Source organism: Canis aureus, chromosome 9, assembly GCF_053574225.1.
Source record: "Canis aureus isolate CA01 chromosome 9, VMU_Caureus_v.1.0, whole genome shotgun sequence".
NCBI lineage: Eukaryota > Metazoa > Chordata > Mammalia > Carnivora > Canidae > Canis > Canis aureus.
The window spans coordinates 49,130,394-49,152,129 of record NC_135619.1 but is presented as its reverse complement, the minus strand read 5'-3'; the positions used below and the strand labels follow the sequence as shown (position 1 = coordinate 49,152,129).

Sequence of the window (21,736 nt, the reverse complement as noted above, 5' to 3'; positions counted from 1 at the left end):
AAGGAAAACTCCTTCAAAGATTAATTATACTCACTACCTCAAATCACCCTCCTCCCATTCTTACTTGAACCCACTACAATAAGGCTTTTTGCACCCCTTCCCCCAAATGCTTCATGGAATGTGCACTTATCAAGGTCAGCAGTGGAATTCAATTGTTGCTACACTCAATGGTTGATTCTCAGTGCTTATCTTACTTGATTAGCAACAGCTTTTGACACAGTAGATCACACTATTCTTCCTTTCTAGAAACTGTGGCATCCAAGAAACCATGTCCTCCTGATTTTCCTCTTCATCTCTAGCTGTTCCTTCTGTTGTTGCTATTGTTGTTTTTCTACCTGATTTTTATACTCCAGAACATGCCTGCCTTGGAGATTTAGGACTTGGTTTCTGGAATGCTCTTTCCCCTCAATATCCATGTGACTCAATCCTTCATCTCTCTTCCATTTTTACTCAAATGTTACCTGGCCAGAGAATTCTTCTTTGGCCATCTGTTCCAAAGTTGTGATATTATCCCCCTTTTGCACTTTATTTTTCTCTTCGGCTTTTATCACTACCTCAAATCTTGCAAATTTTCCTTATTTATTTTGTTGTCTCCTCCACTAGAATCTATAATTCCATGAACAGACATTTTGATTTGTTTCATTTACTTTTTCTGAATCCCCACTGCCTAGTAACACTTAGAAAATAGTAAACACTCAATAGATATGTGTTGAATGAATGACTAAGTATATTGGAAAAAGAACCAGATGGAATTTCTAAAAATAAAAAATAAATAAAATAATTGAAACTAAACACCTAAAATCTAGATTAAAGAGAAAATTTTTTTCAGAGAACAACCACAATATCAACAAAAGAAATATACTCCATGGTTCATCTTAGTAGTCTACCATAAATTTGATAACCAAGCCAGCAACAAGGGTAAGAAAAACAACAAACTAATCTTCCCATGAAAATAGATTTAAAAATCATAAACATTTAAAAAAATCATAAACATTTTATCAAGCAAAATCCAGAAGTTTATGAAAAATATATCACAGCCAATATTATAATTTCATTTATATAAATTTCAAAATTAGAGCATACTAACAATACAATGATCCTTCATTATCCAGATCTATTTGGTACCCGAGTTCAAACAGTGACAGTCTGAATAATGATTTAGGATACTTATGGGTACCTCAGTTGAGTGTATTTATTTTTTAAGGTAACATACTAATATTAGCCTTTTTTTTGTGTGTGTGTGTGCTATTCTATGAATTTTGACCTATGTATAGATGTCACTACCACCATCACAATCAGGATACAAAATAGTTCCACTGTAACCTTATAAAACTCCTTTGTGTGACCTCTTTATAGTCATATGCTCCCCCAGCTCTCAATCTTTGGCAACTACTGATCCATTCTCCATCACTATAGTTTTGGGCTTTTTTAGAATGTTATATAAATGGAATCATATAGCATGTAATATTTTGAGATTGGCTTCTTTCACTCAGAAAAATAATTTTGAGGTTCATCTAAGTTAGTTCCTATATCAATGATTCACTCCTTTTCATTGATGAAGATGGGTCTACCACAGTTTGTTCATTCACCCATTGAAGGGCATTTGGGTTGTGTTCAGGCTTTGGAGATTATAAATAAAGTTGTCATATATATTTACAAGTTTTCGTCTGAATGCATGTTTTCATTTCTCTCGGATAAATACCAAAGGAGTGGGATTTTGGGTTAGATGGTAAGCATTTGTCTAACATTATAAGAAATTTCCAGAGTAGCTGCATTTTACCTTTCTCCCAGCAATGTGTGAGTTCCAGTTGCTCTATAGCCTCACTGGCACTTGGTATTGTTAGTATTTTTTATTTTTTATTTTAATTATTCTATAATTTGGGAAGGAAATAGCTATATTTTGATAATGAGAAAACTACCTAAAATTTCATTTTAATTTATTTGTTTTTTAGTTTAGATAAAAGGGACACACACCCATGTGGTAAAATTATGAAGAAAAGAAACTGATTAGGATAAAAAGTAGATAGTGATTACTTATAACCGAAAGGGAGGCAGATGTCATCCATTAGGTTCAGAGGGGCTCTAAGATACTGATGAAATGTTATTTAGGAAGCAAAGGTGGTAGGCACAGGTGGCCCATTTTAATATTATACTTGAAACTATACCCATGTGTTTGCCACATCTCATAGTTAATTTTTTTAATGTCTGAGCATACAAAATATACAAAGTACTCAAAGTAATGCAGAAAATATTCTAAAATCACTTCTTTCAAAAGTTCAAGTATAATGAGTTTAAAAACTTAAAATACAAGCATTTTGTAGAATTTGTACGTAAGACTTTCTTAAAGCTTGTTATAACTAAAGTACTTTCTTTAATATATCTGTGCTTGTGTATATCTCATAGGCCAAGTTACTGATGGGCTATCCAGTTCACTAATGAGTTTGTTTTTTTCCAGAAGCCTCAACCTGTACATAGAAGGGTTGGTCATGGTAAGACCATTCTGAATCAGTGGCAAAGAGTAGCTTTCAGAAACCATGACCAGAATTTGACATTAAGAAGCACATTGAATGTATCGTTTTCACTATTCACAAATTCTTAGACACATTCCAGGAAACAATCAAGACTACACAACTCTTTTTAGCAGCCTTCTCCTATTGCCACCAACACTCAAAAGGACAATGTTTACCTGTGACAACACTGGGAATTTTGGAGAGAAAGCTCTTAACTGTTCTGATGGGCACACCACCTGTCTTGTCATCTTGCATCTTCGTAATGATATCTTCAATCTGAAAGCGAATAAAGAAATGTCACTTCCTCCCATAAAGTAATCCTCTGAAAGAGGATAAAGAAATGTCACTTCCTCCCAAAATGAACATGTATGAATATATATGAACAATAGATATAAAAAAAGTCCTCCACCTAGACAGTCAATAAACACAGTAGCAGGATCTATAATAAACCAAGCACTAGAGGTGGGTGGGGAGGTCATGAGGTTATATACAGGAACATAAAGCATGGTCTAAAGACTCCTAGATCAAGAAGGTAAGGAGGGAAAAATATTAGGATTCCTAATGAACTGATTCCAACATGGAAGTCAATATGTATGCAATGAGATTCCTCCTCTTTCCCACATTTGGTTTATATATAGGCTGAACAATATGAGCTATGTGGCCTTTGGGACCAGTGTAGGATCCAGACAGTATCACAAAGGAGAAAAAAATAAATACTGTAAATCAAGATGTGGAAAGTTCTGATCCAGAGAAATTGGAGGACAGGTTTCAGTGGTTGGTTGCGGTGGTGTGAGCGTGGTCACTTTGAGCCAGGATTAAAGCGGAACTCCTTTTGGACTAAAGAAGACCATACTGCCAAAAGAAAGACCATGGTGGGCTGTGGCTTGAAGCCAGTGAGATTTTATTAATAAAACAATATATTATGTATTTATGTTGAATACAGAACCAAGAGAGAAGATGGATTACTAAGAATATAGGTGCATAAATTGGGAAATCAATTTGTAGCTAAGAATTTACAGGCCAGATGTAATTTCCTGGGCAGAAAGTTTCAGAATAGAATACAGAACAATCTTTGACAAGGACATAGATCTTATTGTTTGGGAAGTTGGGGGTAGGGAGCAACTGGGAAAAGGGAGAAAATGATGTTTAGTTTTATCACATATCTTGTTCCCCTACTCAACAGAATATTTGTGAAACACCAGGATGGGTCCTCTGAGTATTTCCATAAAAGATGCACATAACTTTAAGTCTAGAGATTTAAAACTCTAGCTCATCTAGTCTAACATACTAGTATTGCAATTTGAGGTTGAATTTCTCAAAATCACACAGCAACTTACTTGAAAGATATAAATAACTCATTAGAGACTAGTTAGAATGCAAAATTACTTAATTAAATACAATAGCTAAACTATATTAAGAATTTACTATGTGGCACAATATCGTACATATATTAACCTACTTAATTTTCATGATTATTTCATAATCTAGATTCTATGTTACCCTCACTTTTCACATTTCAAACCAGGGTAGATCAGGTTATTGTAACAAATAACCCTCAAAATCATAACGGCTGGGTACAAACAAGTTTATTTCTTTCTCATGCTTCAAGTCTATCACAGGTCACCAGGGGGCTTCTGCTCATTGTAGTTATTCTGTGACCCAGGTTGATGGAATGGTCACCATCTTGAATGTTGCTCATCATTGTGCTAGAGGGACAAGAGAGAATTCTGGAGAACCTTGCATTGATTATCAAATGTTGTAGCCAAGAAACCCTATATACAACACCTTTGCTCACAATTCTTTGGCCAGAACTAGTTACATGGCACCACCCAACTACAAAGGAGCCAGGGGGTTGAGTCTTTTGGGTGCCAGGAGGAAAGGGAAACTGACCATCTGTGAACAGCCCCAATGACCACCACAGAGGTTAAGCAACCTTCTCAAAGTCACACAGCTACCCAGTTGAGTTTAAACACAGCCACAGACTTCAGAGCTCAGGTTTCTAACCCCTGAGCTGTGCTGCCTTCAATAAGATTCCCAGAAAAGCAGCCAAGCAGGAAGACCACTTTCCTCTGGTTATTTCTGGGTTTTTCCGAGAAGTAGTGATAATGAGAAAGAATCTTAAGCTCCTGGCCCTTTAGGGAGTAGATGAATATATCATGCTAAGAATAAAGGTTATTCTCTGAAGACCTACATTCTGGTAAGTGACAGGATAAGAAGATTTTTCATCCACATTCATGTTACCGTCTCAGCTACTGCCCTGCCTTACTGCCCCTCACCTCAGCCCAATGATTTAGAGTAGTCTGAGTATTCCTTACAAATAGTCAAGAAGAGTTATTCCTAGAAAAAATGGTCATATTTTCAAAGTAATCTATGCTTTTGATCTGGTGTGCTATCTGAACCCACATGTATCAGTTACATTGATGCTTTTTATAGAATGGACTCAAAATCATTGGGAATTGGAGGGAAGCCAATATTTCAATTCAGTTACACTCTTGACTTGCCATTAGATGATAGTAATTACCATTCCCTGCTGATGTGGGCTGGATTGAAGGACTGGCTGTGCAGAGGCATGCTCCACAGTTCTTTTCTTCCATGCTCTATGAAGTCATTTCATCCCAACACCAAATCTTAAAAGGACATATTTATTTAAGAATATCTACCTATCTTCTCATGTGGGCTCACAATATGCCAAGATGTATGAGGTATATTATTTATCAGAGGTTATAGCCAGGTCAAAAAGACAACACCCTTAAGGGACCAGAAAGGGAATTACATTGCAGCAATAGTTTACAACACCAGAAATGTGGAAGAATGTTCATTGGTCCCCAATTCTTGACTTCTCCATAGTATTAATATTTACCCAAATCCATGAGTCTGCCCCTTGACCTTTGGGCTTGGCCATGTGACTTGCCTGGCTAATGGGAGGATACTGAATGTGAGGTTAGCAGAGGCCTTCAATGTACCTGCATGGTCATGCTCACCCTCTTCTCCTGCATTCCTATATCAGATAGTTGTCGCAAGGAGGATGAGAGACATCTAGATCAGAAGGGACCCAACCTACAGCCAGATAGGTCAAACCTTAGTTGATCTGCACACTCATGAGTTTATTGTTATATGGCCCTGAGTTTGGGTGGTTTACTATCCAGAAAAATTGTGGCGATAGCTTACTGACACAGCAGGGCTCTAAAATAAATGCACCTATCAAAAATTGCTGAAGCCACACAAACACTTAGTAATAAGAATCAAGAATCCTAGAGGTGGGGTATCCTAAAATTCAACGCTTTTTAAGAATGCAGAAATTCCAATAATACCATCCAAAATTTACTTAAAAAATTCTTAGGGCCTATACTCGTCTTAGCCCATTCTGTTGTGTCAGGAAAATTTGTGATAGCTGAGTTTGATTCTGGAGCATGGTCCTCTGCAACATCAGCTAATAATACTGCTTCTGATTTTTTTTTTTTTTTTGGTCAAGTTTTCTGGTGAGATGCTGAGAGTACAGACCTACCAAAAAATCCAGAGTGGGATCCCAGGAGGCTATATAAATTATAATGGCAAATATTTTCAGAACATCTACAAATGATCAACACTGTCCCCAGTATTATTTTAAATAAATTATCTAATTAATTTCTCAGTCTTAAAAGTTACTTAGTAAAGATGTTGAAATTTAGGCTCAGAAGGTTAGATTTATCCAAGGACAAATGGCTAGTAAGTGGCAAAGTCCAAATTCTTGTCCAAGTCTTCCTGACTCTAATGTCCAAACTCCATCAAATCCAAGATTCCTCTTATTTTTGACCAGTGTCTGCTGACATGCTCTTCAGATGCAAGGCACCTAATACTGTTTGCATTGAAGGGGAAGTTCAGCTCAGTCCTAAGGGGGTGGAGAAGGAAACAGAGAAATTGATCCAGATAATCAGATTATCAACCGTCTCAGAATTTATTTTGGTCCAATGACTGCTGATGCCTAGCTGCTCTGTGTTTTTTCTTCCTTTGTCCCAGAGACTTGGCAAGATTTATCTTCTATGGTGGATCACAGCTCCTGGGTGGGGACTGGGGAGATAGGAAGGTGTCTATTTATATTTTCTTGGTTATTCAGTCCCATCTAACTTCAGACACCTTTTGTTCCTAAAGAAGAGCGACATCAACTTCTTGACATCCTTTAATATGAAGCTCTGTATCATTAGGGAGAATGTTGGACCTAAATTTCCCTGTGCCAATCAATAGACATGGCTGTTATTTGACAGCAAGTAATGCAGAAAAGCTCCTTGACCAACTCATCCGGTTCTGCCTGGATGAGTCCCAACAACCAGGACACCCTCCTACAAAGGAGCTCAAGACTCAGCACTGACATGCACGTAGAACATTCTTCCAAAGAGCAGGGAAAATGGGAACCGTTACACTATAGGGTGGGTTTCCTTTGAATTGAGGAATATCATGAGACAGTAGACATAATTCACTGATATAACTGTGGTGTGTAAGAGGAGTGGGGAGAAGCAACCACCTTTCCACAAAGTGAGGCCGAAGCAGGACTGCAGGAGGAACACTGGTCTGAGGCCCAGGAGAAAGGCTAGCCTCAGCTTCACTGATTTGCTGTGTCAACCTTGCACAAGTTACTTAACCTCTCTGGATATAGTGCCCTCATCTCTACAGTGATAGGCCTGATGGCTAAACTAAGATTTCTAGTTCTAAGACACAAGAACTTTCCCTGACTTGACAAATGTAAGGCTGTGTCTGCAAGAAAAGGACAGGACAGGCAATCACGTCTCTGGCTTTCCATTCTCCCTGCTGCCCATTGGCCAGATGGCTCCATACAGAACTCTTCCCTGGGCTGAGGTGCAAGGTGATGTGCACAGCAGGACCGGGAAGTTTTGGTGTTTTCAGAAATCATTTTGTTTTTTTTTGTTTTTTTTTCAGAAATCATTTTGGACAAACGGCATTAGAAGCCAGACAGAGACATGATCTAAAGAGGCCCTGACACTGTTCCTTACTGATCAGTTCCTTGCCTGCTCATCTCTGCTTATACAGATGACACTCCCAACAGAAATGACAAAAGGCCAATATTAGTTTTGTTTGTGTAAATTAATTATCCAATGAACTGATTTATTTAGCTCCTCCAATTTTTCCTCAGTGGAAGATTAAAAAACTTCAAGAATAGGAAAACTATATTGCCATTATTAAAAATATATATATATACCCACAACAATTTTAGCAAAAAAGTATGCCTCAGGCGTGAAGGTCTTTTCTATTGAAGCGTTTCATCTTGACTTTGCAATCAATTGCCTATTTCTCGCCACTAATGCCTGTCATTCCAGCTCCTGCATTTCATTAAAGACCCTTTCTGTTTTGGTGTCTATGAATGAGTGAAAATGACTCTTTGGACACATCTTATCAGCCCAGAGGCAGGAATCAGAGCTGGCAAATGATAATCATATTTCTTAATCCAAAATGTGTATGCTTCACTGAGCATGCTCTGTCCCCATATGTGTTCCATAAGATCAGGCTATTTTTCATTTTTATTTTTAAAAACATAGCACTTTGCTATTTTCAACTTATAAATGTACTCAGCTTCACTTACCGGATTAGTGGACATTTATTGAGCGCCTACAAAGTGCCAGGCACAATTTTAGTTTCTACAGTTACAGAAGTGGGTAAAAGTCTGTTCCCTTTCATTGTGGACTAATACAGTTCAGAAAGATTCTGGCATCGGGGTTCAAAGTTAAGGATGTGGCAGCGGAGCCAAGTACAGGCTCAAAAGAGCTTGACAGTGAAACACTAAGGAATACTACTTTCAGAGGTCATCAAAAAGGGGAACCCCCCCTCCCTCTTTCACCATCCCATTCAAAAGATGGTGATTTCAACAGCAGGAGGGGAATCCTCAGAGTCCTTGTGCTAGCTATGACAATGACTGAAATGCCTGTTAATTTATTTTCAGTTAAACTTACTTCTGAATCATTGTATCAGCCTGAAATACTTTTGATAAAAGTTAAAAAAAAAAATCCAACCTCTAAACATTGGGAATTATTTTTCTCACATAACAAGCAATGTGTGCATGGATGGCTGATAGCATTACTGGGGTTATGCAATTCTATGTGAATCATCATCTTGGCCTTTCCCTCGTGCTTGCCAGAGAGTGGCCTCAGCTCTAGGCATCACTTCTACCTTTGACAATAAGAAGAAAGGCTGGAAGAAGGGCAGAGTGTTGGTAGAAGCACACACCTTCCCAGAAGAGGCCAAGAGATCTGTGCTCTAGTCTCATTGGCCAGAGCATGTTGCATGGTAAAGGGAGCTGGGCAAAGGGTATTCAGTTTATCCAGCCTCCATACCACATGGAAGCATGGGAGAGGGGGAATAAAAACAGGGTTGGGTTCACCAAATAACATTGTCCGCCACAAAGATCCTGTATTAAAGAACATTCATAAAGGATGACCGGGCAGGCCTGACTCCTCTCTGATCTGTTCTCCATATTGTAGCTTGTGTGATATCCTTAAAGGAAAAAATTCATCCTTTAACTCCCCTGCTTAAAATCTGTCTATGGTTTCTCAGTGCTTGTTCTGTTATAAGGTCTGTTAGGACCCTCTGTCTTTTCTCTATATCAATTATCACTTTAACTTGTGCTTGCTTTTCCCATTTGACTATTTTTCTGATCATTTAATCCTAATAGTAGGTGCTCAGTAAATATTTGCTGATGAATAATTATATGAATGACACGAGTGCTATTCTATTCCTTTTTTAAATTGAAGAATAATTGACATACAATATTATACTAGTTTCAGATGTACAACATAGTGATTCAATATTTATATATAAAATGGTCACCACAATAAACCTAGTTACCAACTGTCACCAGACCCAGTTGCTACATTATTGACTATATTCCCTATGCTGTACTCTACATCCCCTTGTCTTTATTTTATAACTGTAAGATTATACCTCTTAATCCCCTTCACCTGTTTTGCCCATCCCTCCATCTCCCTACCCACCAGTTTGTTCTCTGTATCAGCCACCAGTGAATAAAAGACAGTCTGTTCTCTCTCATCATGGATCATCAGTTTGTTCTTTGTATCAATGAGTTTGTTTGCACTTGTTTTGTTTGTTCATTTGCTTTGTTTTCCACATTTAAGTGAAGTCATATGTCTTTCTCTCTTATTTCTCTTAGCATAATGGTCTCAAAGTCCATCCATATTCCTGCAGATGGCAAGATTTCATTCTGTTTTTATGGCTGAGTAATATCCCATTATGGATGGATGGATGGATGGATGGATGGATAGATATAGATATATTTCATATATATATAATTTTCTTTATCCATTCACCTATTGAGGGACATTGAAATTGCTTCCATCTCATGCGTACTATTTTTTTTAAGGAGAGAGAGACAAAGCATGTATGTGTGCGCAGGGTTGGGGAGGGTCAGAGGGAGATGGAAAGAGAGAATCTCAAGCAGGCTTCATGCCCAGTGCAGAGCCTGACATGGGGATTGATATCATGACCTGAGCTGAAATCAAGTGTCGCATACTTAATAACTGAGCCATCCCGGCACCCACCATAAGCATTATATTCTTCAAGAACTTTGTCTTGGATTCCAGCATTAAATGGGATGCTTAATATATTAGTATCTTATGGGTAGTAATATCTGAACTTTATTTTTTTAAAATTTTTATTTATTTATGATAGTCACACAGAGAGAGAGAGAGAGGCAGAGACACAGGCAGAGGGAGAAGCAGGCTCCATGCACCAGGAGCCCGATGTGGGATTCGATCCCGGGTCTCCAGGATCGCGCCCTGGGCCAAAGGCAGGTGCTAAACTGCTGCGCCACCCAGGGATCCCTAATATCTGAACTTTAAAGTGAACTTGGTGTTTACATTTTTAAAGATCATTCTGCTTTGGAAATGAATTAAATAAATGAATCTTAGCAACAATGTTCAAAGAATTGTTCAATAAGCACCCGAGTATCAGTTGACCTTAGAGCAGCTCCCTAGTGTACTATGCCTGACATTACCCAGGGGCAATGCCAGGGTAAAAGGACAAAGTGGTTTTACTTGTATTGTCTCCTGGAAGCTTATTTTTATGGTCTTAGTATTACTATATGTAGTGCTTCATAAATTACTTTTATGGAAAACATTTTCCCCCATTTACTTGAAGAGAAAAACAGACAAGAATGACGTTTTTGGTTAGTGAAAAAATGGTTTACTGATGATATTTTAGAGCAAATGACTCCCCTCAGCTTGAAGGAATGGCAAAGCTTTAGAAGGCATAGTGTCTCTTGTATAAGCATCTATGTTTGCTTGGAAATAAGTGGAGCGGGTCCTTTGGGTGAGCCATAGAATAAGGAATCTCTGACTGCAGAAGGCCAGCTATGAGGAAAAGGGACACTGATCAAGAATACGTTCTAGCAATGGGAAAAGACCTAAAATCTCTATTGTAATCTTCTCAAATTGCCCTAATTTGCATGCCATCTGCTTCTCATTCTCCACCCTTTATAAAAAAAACACACACTGATACTTAGGGCAAGCAAATTGTCCAAGGCCACATGAGGCTGTTGAATAATGATATCACTGGTATCAAACCCAGGCAGTCTTGCCCCAGAGCTGTCTCCTGGGATCACTATCCCAGATGTCAGGGCAACTTCCAAGCAGACCCTGGTTCACCTAAGTCTTTAGCATAGTGGAAGAAAATGCAGATGATGAGGCCACATCTTATGCTTCAACGTTTAGTACACAGTGTGGAAGGCAGAAACAATGATCCCCTCAAAAGTTGTCCACATTCTAATTGCTGGAAACTGTGAGGATGTTACTTTGTATGGCAACAGAGACTTTGCGGGTGTGATTCAAGTTAAGGACCTTGAGGTGGGTGAATGATTATCCTGGGTTATGTAGGTGCACTCAGTCTAATCATCTTGAAAGATGAAGACTCTTCCCAGCTAAGTCATTTAGAGAGAGATGTGACCACAGAAAAAAATGTCCGAGACATGAGACTCTGCTGGCTTTAAAGATGAAGGAACAGACTATAAGGCAAAGAATGTGGTGACCCCTTGGAAAAAGGCAAGGAAACAGATCGTCTCCTAGAGCCTTCAAAAGGTATGCAGTCCAGCCAAGATCTTGATTTTAGCCCAGAGACCCCCACATCAGACTTCGGACAACAAGAACTATACTATAGTAAATGTATCTTGTGTTAAACTATTAAGCCTAAGGTAATTTGTTATAGCAGCAGTAGAAAACTAATACATATAGTGACCCATACTCATGAATAAATGTCTGGAAAATCAGTAGTCTGCATTGTTTCCAAAACAGATTAGTATTTTGGAGAGGAAGTGGGTGGATTTCCCCACTGTTCCATCTGAACAGCTTAACAGACAAACCAAGGAATTGTGATAGTCTGCTTGGGGGAAGATGTCAGAGTTGAGGACAACAAAAACATCTGTCTATAACCTGAAGTAATTGCTTCCATGACATTTTAAACGCTTCAGTTTCCGGTCTACCTGGGACCAATTAGATGGTAGCTCAGAGATTACTTTTAAGGGCTTCTTAAGTGGGTCACAGTAGCCCATTAATTAATGCCAACACAACATTCTATACATGGAAAAACAAATATCCTTTTTTATTTCCCATCTCAAATTTTATCTTGCCACATTCTTCAACCTGGCCCGCCAAGGGAGAACTAGCCCACAAGGAATATCACGTGGCAACACAGCCCAAATAATTAGGTAAGCAGGATAAAATGCTCCAAATGTGAATATATATCTTTTCATATTAAGTTTCTATAGAAAGATTCTAGTTTTAACATGCATATCACCTTCCCCTTACTGCTGGAAAGAGCCTAACAATACTTTTGTTTCCAAGGAAAAACCAGTCCACCCAGTGTCCTAGAATATCGCTGCAATTTTTTTCCGCTTGGAAAGGATTGAAGAACATGAGACTTGTCCTCCCTCTGACCCCAAGGACATCCTGGATGCTGAAATCACTTATTCTTTCTGGCTCACTTCCTTTCTGACTCTACCTCAACACCCTGTCCTACTCCAAACTGAACAACTGAAATGGCAACTAGAATGAATTTCAGGGCCTGAAATAATTTATGTAAATTATCCCCTCCTCAGAAACCTGTGGTGGCTCCCTCCTGCCACAAAATAAATGCCAGGTTTCCTCCTACGGAATTCAGGGTCCTTTATTATTTGGTGTCAAACTAACTTTCCAGCATCAACTCCTATAATGCTTTTTGTTTCTGGACACACCTATCTGCAAAAATTCCCTGCTCTCTCTCTTGGCCCACACTATGCTTCATCTAACCTACTGCAAACCCACCTGGATCCTAGTCATACTTCTAGGTCTTGCTCCAAAGCAAGCCCCTCTTCTAGGAAATGACCCTTGATGTTTCCAGTCCATGCACACATATGCATTATAAATTGTCTATATTTCTTGCTCCCCTTTTTCCATTCCAAGGATGTGAGGCAAGAACCAGAAGATGCCTGCTTTGCTCAGGACTGCCTGTTACAGAAGAACCTGAGGTGGCACCACTTCTTGGTGCTAAGCATCTCATTGAAGTTGGCCATGGTACCACCCTTAGTCCTTGAGGGCTCATCCTGCCTACCTCTCCTCAGCTCGGTGAGTGTGATTTTACGTAGTGTGAGTTCATCTGTCCCCCCTCCCTGGCCTGACCCAAGGGGCATGCTCTTCATTTCTTCAGATCACAGCCTCTCTGCACCCAAATGTGTCATTTTCTCTTCCTGGGGCCTTTTCTTTGATTATACCATTCTTCATGTCTGATGCCCGAGCTGCTCCAGTGAGTGCAAGAGTCACCCCTGAGGGAGGAGACTGAGATAAATCACAGTGGGGTGGGGGGAGCTTCCATAGAGGCAAAATCAGGCAAAGCAGTCCTAAAGGAGAAATGGGAGGTGAATCATTGCTTGTTCCAAATATATCTGAATACTCACGATGTGCTAGGGGCTGGGAAACCAGACAGGCAGGTCCTTCCCTCGCTGCTCACCTTTTAGGTGGGGAGGCCCCTCCAGGATGTTTAATGAGCCAAAGGAAAAAGGGGTACAGTCCCCAAGGGGGCCATGCAAAAGATTTTGCAATGACACCACTAACTTCAGGTGATTCCTGCGTCTTCTCCTGAGGAAGCCCCTTAGCCACTGCCCATAGCATCCAGCATCCTACTGGACCCCATGGGCAGGGCTCTGGACAACTGATTTGTGCTGCCAGTGGGCAAAGCAAGGCTTCCAATTGGGGTCTCATATCTCAAGGCTCTCCTGTGGATAATTAATGCTACTTCGGAATATACAGCCCCAGGGGCTGATGTTTTCTGGAATACATACCTAAGTGATGCCGTACGGACTCCCCTTCCTGGGCTGAACTGACTGCCCAGAGGTTGTGATCCCACCTGCAGAGTTCGAGTCCTTCCCCTCCCTACATTCCTGTACCAGAAAGTGCCCCTTGCATGCCCTTTCTCCCTCCTTACTCGAAGAAGACCATGGCACACTCGGGTCTTTCTGAAATGGCTGGCCTCTCTCATTACAGCCACCAAGGGATTAAACAGAACAGGTCAAGGAATCATGGGTAATTTCATCCTCTTCTTAAGCTTGATATTTCCCCAAATTTCTTTAAAATCAAGGAACCACTTTATTTCCAAGAACAGCAATTTATTTCTAAGATTTAAATGAGTATATAGGCAAAAGTTCTTAGCACATAGATAGTTGCTCCCGAGAAATGTTACTCTCTCCTCCTTCATAATAGATTTTAATTTCTTTCTCCATCTGAGGCAAGGGAGTAACCACAGGAGGTTCTACTGCTCCCTGGAGATTATAAGGGAGCCTCTGAGGACAGCAGCTGCTCCTGGAGAGCCACGCTTTCCAAACAGGTGTCCCTAAAGTCACTTCTCACTGAATGGGACCCACTTTGCATAGGTTTCCAACTACAGAGAAAATTATTATTTCATTACCCAGCTCTGTATTAGCCTGAGCTCCCCAGAGCAGTCTTATTTTGGCCTTAGATCCCAAGTCCCACCACAAGCCAGGATAAGCAGCAGAATTTGCCAAGGGGGGGGGGTGCATATCTGCCTAAAGGAAGGACAAGCTTTGCATGCCCAGGAACAGGTGTTCTTTTTAATCTCCAAGCCCTTTGCCTACTGCTCCTGAAATTACAGACTGAAAGAAAAACTTTCATCTTCAAGAAAATGAGATTTAAGGCAGTATGCATCTCTCCGATTTAATTCTGATTTTATTCTAAGGAGCTTGAGCAACTCAGGGAAGCATCTGATGGACCATCGGAAAACCCGGGGTAAATACCCATATCTGAAAATAAAACAGGCGAGCCCCCAGGGAGAATGGCAGGGTCATTTGCCAATGACTTCTATTTATCACTCAGATTAAGTAGCTTTTGTAGTTATTATTATTATTATTATTATTATTATTATTATTATTATTACAGTCTCCCTGCATCTCTTCTGCAGCAGGAAGGCAAGAAAGCATCAGGTGGTGCCTGCATGCTGACCAGTCAGGTAGGCTCTAGGAGCCATGGGGGCCCAGCCCCCACCTATGGGGGAGGCAGGTGGGTGGGAACGTGGTCCTCCTGCTTGCCAGTCATTAGTCCATGCTGCCTACCTCACAGTCATCAGGAGGAACAGAGGAGAAAAAGATTGTAAGTAGAAACTTATGTTTCTTTCCAATAAAACTATCTGTGCCTCTTTCCAATAAAAAGAAATTTCTTTCTCTACTTACAGATTAAGGAGTTGCGGGGATCTAGGAGGTGTGTGTGGGGGGATACCTATCAAGAAACTACTGGATTTGAAACACTGACCATGACAATTTGGGAGGCAGTGGGTTTTGTCCCTCACCTGAGGAGGAGGGCTTTCACAGGGCCTAAGTCACCTGGGGAGGGGTGTCTACTAGGTCAATGGCTGGTGGGTGAGGGGCAATTTCAGCCCTGACTCCGCTGACTCACAGCAGAAAGACCCAGTCTCAGGTGTGACTTCCACAAGTTGGCTCTTGCTTCACAGGAACCCCCTGCTGCATGGTGATGTTCTTCATATGCCTCATTGTGAAGCCCCTGGTTATGGCTGAACAGTTATTTCAGCCATATTATACATATATTTCAGTATAATATTTCAAATTATACCTCTGTTACTTCAGAATGGGACCTTGTTTGGAGATAGGGTCTTTGTAGAGCTCATCATGTTAAAATGATGCCATCAAGTTGGGTTCTAATCCAATAAGACTTATACAAAGGGGATATCTGGACCCAGAGATGTGTAAAGGCAAGATGTGAAGAGACAGTCTCCTCAAGCCAAGGAGAAAGGCCTGGGACACATCCATCCCTCGCAGCTTTTGGAAGGAAGCAGCCCTATTGACTCCTTGATTCTCGATTTGGAGACTCTAGAACTTTGAGACAAAACTTTTATGTAGTTTAGGCCACTCAGCCTGCAACATTTTGTTACAGCCCTAGCACACTGATACACTCCTCCTGACTACAGGCCACAGACTTTAATTTTTCCAGCTATTTCCGTTCAGCATGCAATGAAAACAATTTCCTCTCATGCTCTCTTCCTCCCCATCTCCTTTCCCTTCCTGGGCTCCCTTTCCCCAAACACACACACACACACACACACACACACACACACACACACACACACTGTCCCAGGAGATGATGACTAATTATATTCAGATTAGACAGTGTTCCATGAGCAAAATTAACTAATTTGACATCTTGTGTATTGTCTGGTCCCCAGGAAGCCACACAGCATACTACTTTGAAGCTCTGGCTTTCTGAAAGCCAAGACTACGTCTAACATTAGGTTTGGGATTCACAGACCAGATGCATAACTAGGAAGGTCAGGAAGACTCTTGTTTTCCAGAATCAAGAGTAAAGAGTATCACAATTAGAGTTGGTCTTTTGTTTGTTCTAAAATTATCTGTGATAAGGAATATATAGAAACTCCTACACGTACAGCACAGACATATAGATGAACACCATGCAAATAATTTGAGAGATAAATGACTTAGCAGCCCAAATGTAAACTAATTTGCCATTGAATCAACTGGAAACTTAAAATGTATTGTGACAACAAACAAACGAACAAAACCCAAAAAGTTAATTTGATCTTAGGATGCATTAGCAGAAACATATTGCCCTTAATGAGGGAGGTGATAGGGCCCTCATCTGTACTGATGAGGCTGCACTTAAAAATGCCAAGTTCCCTTCTAGCACCAGACTGAAGAGGACCCACCAACTGTAGTGAACATAAAAGCAAGTGACCTAGATCTTAATGAAAGCATTAAATGGCAGAGGTAGAAGTTGGTAGGGCAGTGATTACTCCTTTATCCCAAATATCAACTTAAAAAAAAAATACACACAGTAAAAAATGTGTTTGCTCTGTAAATGCAGCTTCCAAGCAAGGACCACAGCCCTTTCTATGTAGAGATTCTGGAGATGCTACTGCCCAACTCTTAAAGCACTTCTTGAGTCAAGTCATGGCCCCTAGAAGCTGCTTTTGCAACCTAAAATGATCCTAAGTCAGTTTGGAAGAGAAATTTGTTAGTCCATGAGCTTAGCCCTCCCTGGGGTGAGTCAGTCCATCCAGTGAGCTAACTTTTACCAGGGAACTGAGAGAAGAGGACCACAAAGAAGACCGGGGACAGAGGGAAGTGAGGATGTGGCAGGAGGGGGGAGCCTGAGACTTGAATTCTAAGGTAGGGAAGGTCCAGGTGAGGGGCTGCAGGCAGACGGGGTGTGGGTGACAGTGGGATAGAAGGATCCCTCAGAGCCCTGGCAGGGGTGGGGGGCACAGTGTCCTGGAGGCAGGAGAGATGTCTCATCTCATAAGTCCTCAGAGTGGCCTTTCTACATGTGGGTCTTACCCTTGCTTTGTCATGAGGGAATCACTTCCCCTTCCAGGGTCTTAGTCTCCTTGTGAATGAATTGGACTGGCTGCATCATGGAACATGGTTTTGCAGAAAATGTTTAAGACAGATAAATTCCCTCATTTCCCTGAAATCCCAGTGCTGGTATGGGTACCATTTGGGTTTCTGGGTGTTTCCAGGCCCATCTGGACCAGCTTGCTTCATCCCTCCTACCTACAAGGTAATGATGGCTCCATGGGGAGGGGTGGAGAAATGAGGAAGAAGCGCTCCCTGTCCCTGGCCTACCCTGTGGCCTAAATCTCTTAGCCACCTGCTCTGCCTCTCCCCAAGTCAGCGTAGGGTTCAAACGAGACGAGACATATGGGAAGCTCTTTCGAGAGCTGGGAGGGGCTATGCTCAGGCTGCCCCAGGCCCAGCTGCCCCTGGGGAGAGGTGGGTTCTGGCATAGTGGGGGGCCTTAGGGGGATGGACAGCACCATCTGAAATATAAGTGAGTTCTCAAACATGTCCCTTTTATCCCCAAGGGGGGGCCTCCTTTTGGACCATTGACTTGCAGGCTCAGACATTCTCCCTGGATGTTACAGGAACCTGGAGAGGTGGGGGGGCAGAGGGTTTAGGAGGGCACAGGGCAGGATGGAGGGAAACTGTACAACCTGCATTTGCAATAATGTGTGTGTCACGGAGAGAGGAAGCTTCCATTTGATAATAACTTCTGACAGGTAAAAAGCCTTTGCCATCACGTACGTCATTTTGGGATGAGGAGATTTGATGGGAATAGAAATGGGATGCGTGCGTGCTTATGTCCATGTGTGCATGCACGTGAGTGTGCGTGTGAACGTGTTACCTTGCAGTGCTGGAGATAGCTCAGCTGGTGGGCATTTTGATGTCAGGGGCTCCTCAGGCCCTGAGGGAAGGAGAGCCCTTGAGGAATGTGACGGCAAGAGTGAGTGCCTCCTCGAAGTTACTGGGGGCATCGGGAAGGGCCCTCTCCCAGGTTTGGTGCTCGCCTGGGGCCCAGAGCAAAACGCTTGGGGTTTGAGCCCCAAGCACCGGCTGCGGGAAACACTTCATAATTCTAGCACCGTGCAGAGAGTGGCTGGGAGAGGCAGGATTTTGACAGTGGAAAATCATTGATGGGGCAAAATACAGCAGTGGGGACTGTGTCCAGAGGACACAAAGAAGCCAAGGAGCTGCCTAGAGTTCTGAGCACTTGCAGAAGCAGGCAGGACAGTGATTGCCATCTGCCTGGGAGACAACAGCATTCTCCTGGCGACATACCAATGAGGGCCCCTGCCCTCTCTGGTTTCTCCCCTAGCTGCCAGTGCTGCCCTATGGCTCAGGCAGGAGCTGACTGCATTCCCAAGTGCATGTTCAGAGTTGAAAAAGCTCAGACAAAGCATCAACAAAGACCTTGACTTGATTCGATTTCAGAATAGTAATTTTTTTCTAAATTACCATTTAGTGCACACAGCAGTCAGATCACTGTGCATCCCTGAAGCATGTCCGTTCCCATGGGGGACAGTAAAGGTAGGGGTGGGCCTGAGGCCTGAGATCCACAATTGGCCCCCCATGGACCAAGACGCATGCAGAACTCAGCCTTGCCTCTAGAAAGCTGCATTACTGTGGGCAAGTCCCTAATAGCTCTGTGCCTCAGTTTCCTCTTGCAAACAAAAGGGTTTCAATGGCTTCTGAAACCTGCTCTTCCAGTTTCTACAATTTTGTCCACCCAAGATAGAGCTCCTCACAGCTGCTCAGGACAGACACAGACAGGAAATGCTGCTGCCACCACCTGACCCCCAACCCCATGCCCTTGTCTCTTGGTGCAGCCTCTCCCCTTCCTCCACAAGAGAGGCTGGTTTCCAGCCCTGGGTGAGGAAGCGTGCCTCCATTCTGGGGTCTCAAATCAGGACGTCTCCCCACATTCTCCAGCAGGTCAACCGGTAATAAAGGTGATATTTTGATCTTCCCATACCTCATTCTTCCCTTGCTTTCATTGCATCCAAACTCTGGTGGAAACTGGGGGTGTCATTATTAAATGGACTCCTAAACCCCAGCAATAACCCTCAGGTTCACAGCGTGAGGGCAAACCTACCGCCTGGGTGCAAACACTGCCAGCTCTCTTTATTGGCAAAGTTTTGCAGGGCCCTGCAAAACTCCATTCTAGTTTGTGAGCCATCTGGAGCCTGTAGGAGCTAAGTTCAAGTTGTTCTCAAGGAGACCTGGTGCTGGCAACGGCCCACAGTGTCTGGCAGACAGTTTCCACAGCCAAGTGGAAGTTCAGGGCTGCAAACAGTACCTCCAGAGTAACTTGGGGCTGGACCGTGTCTAGCCAGACACAGAGCCAAGAGTCCTTTCGGTTAAATAATTCACAAGCCACCCCTGGGTATATAGACACAGCCCTGTCTAATGTGGGCTGACAGGTGATTTCATGCATCATTTAACTCTTTGCATTGCAGAGGAATGCAACAGATTAGATAATCGGAATAATTTCACCTTTGTAAACAATTTTTTTTTTCTCTCTCTAAGGAACAAAATACCGCAAATGTGAACTGTGAAAGAAGCATTCATCTGGAGAGGCCATGGAGAAATACAAAATTGGGTATTTGTTACAAAAATAAATTGGACAAACCCCTTTCTCTCTTCTATTGGGAGTAGTCTTAAAGAGAGGTTCTCAAGGGCAGAGGGAGATACTGCTTGTGCAGGCATCGAAGGAAGTTCAGTGAAAGAAAAGAATGAGTGGAAAAGAGAGAAGGAGGGGGGAAGTAGGAGAGGGAGGAAGAAGAAGAGAGAAAGAGACAGAGACAGAAAGAGAGACAGAGACAGAGAAAGAATGGGGACAAAAGAAAAAGGCAGCACACCCTTGACCTTGGAGCTTTGGTCTGAAAGGAACACTGCAGCCCCAGGCCAGGCAGCCCTTGCCTGACACCAAGTGGAAATGCAGCTCTGTAGGCTGCCCTCCCTGGACAAAACTCTCCAACAGGATTTCATCCTATTCAACCCTCTATAATAACCAGTTAGCTGGGCAGTCCCGTCTCGCAAAGCAGAGGACGGGGACAAACCCTGTAAGAACACACAGCCTCATAGTTATTCCCAGATTGCAAATGAACAGCTCCATCTTCCTGACATTAGGTGTGGGTGTGCTTTACCACAGCAGTGGGAAAAGCGTCCTGAGTCTTCCTGACCACCGCTTTCAGCCAGGCAGCCTTCTGTGCCCAGCACAATCCCGGGCCTGTCGCTTGCCTTGATTGCATCCCTCTGTGGACTGACCCCTCCAGATGGGCTCTGCTGAAAGCCCTCGCTTGCCTGGGCTGGCAGCCCTGCCTGCATCATCTCTGATAAACGGATTAGCTGGGGGGAGGGGAAGCTCTGCTCCAAGGCACCCTGCAGACCACTGGGCTCTGGAAAGAGGTAAGACTGACAAAAACACACATCTTGTCTGTGCAGATGGGACACACCAAAAACTTTTAAAATGTCACCTCCATCTGGCCAGGAGTCTCTAAGTCCCATGCAAGGCTGCTGTGAGATGGTTTGGAACTCGTTCTGATGAGCATGCCATATTAAGCTGAGATGTGGGCCCAGTGGATCTGAAATGAAATAGCCGTTCCCTTGCACAGATTTTCAAATCCTGCTTAGCGGAGGTATAGGAGAAGTTAATGCCCTTGCAGATGAATCAAACTCAGGGAGAGACATGGCAAATGCCTCGATTTTTCAACCTGCCAACAACGTCCCTGGTATGGGTGGGGGAGACCGTGCTAAGTCCTCACCCAGCATCCCATTTCCCCAGTCAGGAGTATGCAGAGTGCTGCTGCCCTAAGGCACTCACCGAGGTTCTCAAGCGCTTCTCCCTCGTTTATAGTCTGCTCTTCATAGCAGAGGGGTGCTGCGGGGTACACTCAAAATCACAGACATGCCAATGAAAGACAGCAAGAGCTTGGAAAACCTCCTTGGCAGAAGCATCGCTCCTTCCATGGGGCCTCCCTAGCACCCCATGGGCTGTGTGTTACACACACACATGGTGGGCATCTAATACATGCATTTAATGTAGTCATTGTCACGGTCAAAGCCCTCCAAGTAGGGGGAAAAGTGGACTGAACGTTTAAAACCAAACTGGGCTGGAGTCGCAGTAGCAGAGCCTAGCAAGACTCTGGACGTTGGAGAGACCAATGTACCTACAATGTCCATCCCTCACTGACACTCTGCACCTGCTGCGTGTGGTATTGTGGACAACACAAAATGTACACAATACTGTCAAGGAGTTAATAGTTCACCTCATGCGAGCTTTTAGTTTTTAAGATTTTATATATATGAGAGACAGAGGGAGGGGGAAAGAGAGAGAGAGAGAGAGAGAGAGAGAACGAACAAGAGCAGGGAAAGGGGC

The 21,736-nt window shown here is 42.6% G+C and overlaps 1 protein-coding gene across 17 annotated transcripts in view; it reads right to left on the bottom strand.

Moving 5' to 3' along the window:
- RGS6 (regulator of G protein signaling 6) overlaps positions 1–21,736 on the bottom strand; it is a 556,931-nt gene that overhangs the window by 177,793 nt on the left and 357,402 nt on the right. For all 17 annotated transcript variants that reach the window (XR_013386480.1, XM_077909858.1, XM_077909852.1 and 14 more), the window contains one exon: positions 2,687–2,786. Coding sequence is in view for 16 of the 17 variants with exons in the window: in XM_077909858.1 (XP_077765984.1) it covers positions 2,687–2,786 (100 nt within the window). In the remaining variant the exon portion in view is untranslated. The remainder of the gene's footprint in view (positions 1–2,686; positions 2,787–21,736) is intronic.